Source organism: Epargyreus clarus, unplaced genomic scaffold (assembly GCF_041222505.1).
Source record: "Epargyreus clarus isolate Ecla_fem2 unplaced genomic scaffold, WU_Ecla_fem_2.2 ptg000029l, whole genome shotgun sequence".
NCBI lineage: Eukaryota > Metazoa > Arthropoda > Insecta > Lepidoptera > Hesperiidae > Epargyreus > Epargyreus clarus.
The window spans coordinates 4,268,364-4,274,110 of record NW_027332235.1 but is presented as its reverse complement, the minus strand read 5'-3'; the positions used below and the strand labels follow the sequence as shown (position 1 = coordinate 4,274,110).

The 5,747-nt window shown below is 34.7% G+C and overlaps 1 protein-coding gene across 1 annotated transcript; it reads right to left on the bottom strand.

Annotated features, from left to right (window-relative positions):
- Window positions 1-196: 196 nt before the first annotated feature.
- Window positions 197-2,822, bottom strand: LOC140754238 (uncharacterized). The gene is made up of 2 exons (XM_073089187.1): window positions 2,681-2,822; window positions 197-2,361 (listed from the first exon to the last, which is right to left on the bottom strand). The coding sequence occupies exon 2, from the start codon at window positions 2,103-2,105 to the stop codon at window positions 321-323; it is 1,785 nt and encodes a 594-aa protein (XP_072945288.1). The 5' UTR covers window positions 2,106-2,361; window positions 2,681-2,822; the 3' UTR covers window positions 197-320.
- Between the last annotated feature and the right edge of the window lie 2,925 nt (window positions 2,823-5,747).

The window sequence follows — 5,747 nt, the reverse complement described above, 5'->3', positions numbered from 1 at the left end:
TGCTGATATCACTTTTTTCTAATAAAACTGGTTTGCTGATTTTTCGTTTACCGACTGTATTGCATTTAATGAGCAATTTATGTATGGTCCGGAGATGACACCGCGGACCCCCATACATATACTCGCGGACCCCCAGGGGTCCGCGGACCACAGGTTGGGAAAGGCGGACATAGACAATAAGAATAACAAATAATATTGCAATATCCTTTTTATTTATTGAAACAAAAATAATTATAAACTGTTATCCGTTAGTCCAGAAACAAGCCAAGTCGTGCTATAATATTCTAATCAACAACTACATGGGTACTATATAATAAAAATCAACCGCTGTTATAACCGGACCTCCCTTTACTAACTAGAGGAGTGCCACTGCTTGTAGCTGGTTTGCCTCCAATAATTCTGTAATCGGGTACATCATCGTTAGGGTATCTTCTAGGGCCGGGTTTGTCCGAACTTACCATTTTACCACCTAATAACCGTCGGGTTTGATCGCCGAGAATGTTTGTACCAAAAATACCCAATAGATTTTGCAGCATACTGCCGAGATCGTTACTACCATCGGAGCTCGTCCGTCTCTGAGGCTGTGGGGATGTATTGGTACGTCCCCTAGAATAACCGCGAATCAACACATTTTGATCTCTTCTGTTGTCATTATTGCGTCGCAGTGGTAACTCGAAATAAGGTAGCTCATTAATCCCAAGTTCAGCTTTTGGAGTAATTTGTGATTTACAATTCTTGCATGCAATATGAGGAGACAACTTCAAGAAGTGTTTTTTACCAGTACTCTTATTCCTTATGAAACCAGAGGTTTGGGTGTTTATTTTTCTAGGTAGAAAAGCTTTTCCCATAGGCACCACGCCCAATACCTCTGGTGGATCGATCGAAATAATAAGAATCATCTGATGGTACGATATTTCCGCCGGTGCCACGTTGTAGTACCCTGTTTGTTGGTTGAAAGTTTGATATTCGACTGGGTCTCCTATCAGAATTGGTCTTAGCATAACGTTAGACATTTTCAATACATTTCCTTGATTAATGAGGAAGCCTGCATTTGATACGAAAATTCCATTCTTTTCTAGAACATCTCGAATATTCTTTCTGAGCTCGTCCATATTGGATTGTTTTCCTGAATCGTACAATACCACATAAGACAATTGTTTATTAAACCAGTCGTTAAATTTAATGTTATTACTGCCCTGTGGAATATCTAAGTATGGATTTTGTATTTGTGGTATCAAGACTTGGCCCGATTGTTGAGGTAAATATGAAAGCATTGGATCAAAATCTTGCTTTTTGTTAATATTTTCCAAAGGTTGATTATTATTATTGCTGTCTTGTGGAATATCTAAATATGGATTTTGTATTTGTGGTAGCAAGAGTTGGCCTGGTTGTTGAGGTAAATATGAAAGCATTGGATCAAAATGTTGCTTTTTGTTAATATTTTCCAAAGGTTGGTTATTATTATCGCTGTCTTGTGGAATATCTAAATATGGATTTTGTATTTGTGGTAGCAAGAGTTGGCTTGGTTGTTGAGGTAAATATGAAAGCATTGGATCGAAATGTTGCTTTTTCTTAATATTTTGCAACGGTTGGTTATTATTATTGCTGTCTTGTGGAATTTCTAAATATGTATTTTGTATTTGTGGTAGCGAGAGCTGGTCCGGTTGTTCAGGTACAATCGGCAGCGTTGGCTCGAATTCTTGATTTGCATAAATATTTTCCACTGGTTCATTATCACTTAACGGTTCTTGCGCGGAAGGTTCAGGTAAATTATTTATTAGCTTATCTTGTTCAATAAAGGGTTTAAAACTGTCGAAGATTAATTCATCCGTTGGCTTTTCCCCTGGTGTTTCGTCTACAATAGGTTCTATTTTGTTTTCTATATCTGTATATGTTGGAGCATTTATATCCATCAAGTCTGGTTGTGTATCAATTTCTTTAGAAGTCGGTATCAGGTCATCTAAATCTTCTGGTTTTTGTATTGCTTCAGGCTGCCAGGCTGCCGTACTTGGACTGTTTTCGAAAATTTCAGGTACTGTATCGGATAATACTGGTTTTAAAACGTCTCCATCATCGGCGTCAAAGTTGAGATCTGGCATTTCCATTTGTTTTTGTTTATTGGGAATAAAAACGTGAAGGGTTCCATGTATTTTATATAAGTAGACAACCAATCTTTCTAGTTTCTGATCTTTTGGTCCCAAGTACTCTGTTACTAATTCGCTCCTAGGATCAGTTGGGACGCAGAAACATTGGTTAGACCCAACTTTGTCTGACCCGGTGTTTTTTTGTTTATTGAATAAATTCCCATTGATTTCCAGTTCGAAGTCACCTGGTGTCTTCACGCTTAGTGAAGGTGTCAGCCTGAAATTATTCGTGTTATTAATTACGATAACTATAAAAAGATTTCCTCTGGCTGCATTTGCGTACAAGGTTCTTAGAGAAGAGTTTATATTCTAGAAATAACCTATTCTACTCCGTAAACGTCAATCCAAATTGAAACATTCGTTTAAAAATATCCCATAGGTCCGAGCGCGTGAAGAAAATTTTTTTTTCACACGGCATTCTCAAAATTAGGGTCGCCTATTATCAGTAGTACAATTTTTATCCGACTACGGATGATAATATTTGGAGCGTATGTTATATGAAACTTTAATTTAATAAATTCATAATGAATACTTACTGAAAGCCAGTAGCTGACGCGGAAAGAAACAGGAAGGATAAAATCTGAAAACCGACATCATTGATTTAAGATGATACATTTTTAAAGATTTTAATTATGAAAGTAGGTACTCCTTTTTTAAGTTTGAGATTAATTTTTATCTTTTATATAAGTGATAATATATTTACAAACTAAGGCTTTAATATTTGAGATGTTAGCATTTTGACATTGTTTCGATTATACGTTGCCGCTAAATCTTGTCGCTGTAGTATTTCTCGTCGTAGAACTCAAAACGGCTTTACCAATTTCACCAAATTTTGATATGCATATTCAGTAGGTCTGAGAATCGGCTACTAACTATTTTTCATACTCCTAAGTGATAAGGGTTGTTCACCCTTAACTTTTTTTATTTATATGGCAACACAACGTTTGCCGGGCCAGCTAGTAATATAAAAAGAAAACTTTGAACTCACCGTAATTGAGATCGCCATTTTAGTTAGATGGTTATAGAACCATTACCGACACTGGCGAAGAATACAACGTTCGGGGTATAAAAAGGTCGAAGAAATAATTAGCCGTATTTATGATTTACCAAAACTAATAGATTAGCACAGAAAACACTAAACAACAATTAAAATGTAACACCATCGTACATTTAGACACGCTAATCACAAAAAGCGTTGAAAAGATTCTTAAGAACATTTATACCTCATTAAAAGAACGTGTTAATTATCGAAATATACTGAAACTAATTTTGGTACCATCTAGTAAAATTGGTTCCCTTTTTAGCATGTTTGATCAGGCCGCAAATTCACTGAGTATTTTCAATAAAAACTTTTTAATATCTTCTTTTTATTAAACGCAACTGTAAACAAAATCTAGTCAAAATTTATAAGTATCAAAAGTGACGTACAAGCTAGTGAATTCGTAAAAACATAGAACTGAAAATGAATATTTTATTAATAACAGCGTCATTATCAAAAGTCAGCTGCAGGCAAGCAGTAACGAAAATTTCCGGGAAGAATTTTTCGAATTTCCAAAGACTTGACACGGTCGTGAAGAGAAAGGATTCTTGGATTCATCGAGAGCCTGTGAGGTTCTATCCAACAGGTATGCCCGGGTCTGGAGCTGGCAAAGGTGGTGGCGCTGGCGGCTCTGTTAGAGAGTCGGGTGGACGACTTGGAGAATATGGTGCAGCTCAAGAAGAACATTACTTCTTCAACAAACAGAAGGAGCAACTGGAAAAGATAAAAAAGAAAGCTAAATTAGATAAGGCTAGCGAGTTGTCGCAGAAAGAAGAGAAGTAAAATCTTCTCTTCTTTCTTTCTCTCTTTTTTCTTTTCTTTCTTAGAGAAGGTTGTTGGGTTGTTCATTACCATGTCTGTTTTAGGGAAACAAGTTGGATCTTGACTTAGTTTTATTTTTTATTTTTATTCCCAATAGTATTTAATTTTGTTACATTTAATTGTGGTGGTATATATATTACATATTATGGATTTTTGTAAATTTGTTTGAAGTTTGAATTTTTGGGTCTTAAAGTACTTAAAGACAGAGTTAATTTTTTGGATGTACCTATAGACATAAAGAAAAGCACTTTATAAATTTACAATGACTTCTGATATCGGAAACTGTTGGATTTTGGCTGTAGTCCTAAATAATTGGTTTGATAATTTGGCTAATAAAGTTCTTTTTTCATTGAGTGACTTTTATGTTTTAACTTGTGATTGTTCTTAATATAGTTTACATAATAAAATAATGCTTCAACAATAACGTTTCATTAAACCTTTCGATGATCGATCGATCATTATTAGAAAACAGTTTTAAAACAGTTGCATCAGAAATATGTTTAAAGGTAAAAATCTGATGTTTTAATTATAGTTGGTGTGTTTAAGCAGTTTAATATTTAGAACGAAGACTGCGATCGCAGAAACCCCCAAAGTTTGGCTTAAGCTTATTAGTTGTACATGACCTTTTAACATCATATTGGCTGCATACTCGATTGTTTCTTTCGTCCGGTAAAAATAAGATAATATGATATTTCTAGTTATTGCGTCAAAATCATTAGTCACCTTACATCTGTCAGTGTCTGACCAAATTCAAAAATGTCTTAGTTTTTGTACCCTTATTAAATATGATTTTGGTATTACCGTTCCACACCATTTCATATTACACAAAATCAAAACATTTTATTTGAAGAAGAGAGCAGTATGGCATTAAACATGGTTAAATTTTTCACCCAAATATGCCCGATGTCTGCAGTGAGGTCAGGTAGCAATATCGTAATGTCTCGTCAATGCTTCGCCATAAGTAAAGGAAGATTGATGCCGATGCAGTCTTATAAGCCTTTAAAACAAACCAGAACTTACGTCGAGGGTGCAGGAGAAAAGGGACCAGGCTCGGGAGGACCAAAGAAGGAAGAACAGATAGAATCTATAAAAATGCCAGGTTTCGTACATCCTGATGCTAAAAATGAAGAAGGCTATTTCACACAGAGGGCTCATCAGCAATTGGAGGAATTGAAGAAGAAATTGGAGAAACCAACAATTGATAACACGGAAAAGAAAGAATGACCCTTTATAATTTTGGCTCTATAGAGCAAATTGGGTTAAAATATGTGGTTAGATTTGTAAATCTTGAAACGAACGATATTCTAGAAGGACAGTACCTACTTAGTTCATCATTAGCTATGGAAGAAATTTATCGGAATATATTGTCTGCCTTTTGTATAGCTTTATAGAAAATAAAAAAAATATTAAAATTTGTGTGGTTCTCGAATTGTGCGTTAAATCTTTAGACATATTCGGGATAAATGTATTCGGGATATGTAATGTATATCCCGATACGACTGATACAACCATTTAAGTCCTTTATGAGCCTGTTCGTGGATAGCAAACACAAATATTTCTTTAACTGTTTTACATATAGATATTGTCCAAAATTTATAAATGAGCCAAGAAAATAATATAGTTCTTTCGAAATTATAAATGTAAGAAATAAAATAATTATTATTGATTGTATTTAAATATATATTTTTTCTAGCAGCAGTGATGGTAGCATAATGTCATGCTGTAATTTCGATCTTAATATG

Excerpts from the sequence above, each read along its gene's own strand:
- LOC140754238 (XM_073089187.1), bottom strand. The coding sequence starts at position 2,105 with ATGGAAATGCCAGATCTCAACTTTGACGCCGATGATGGAGACGTTTTA.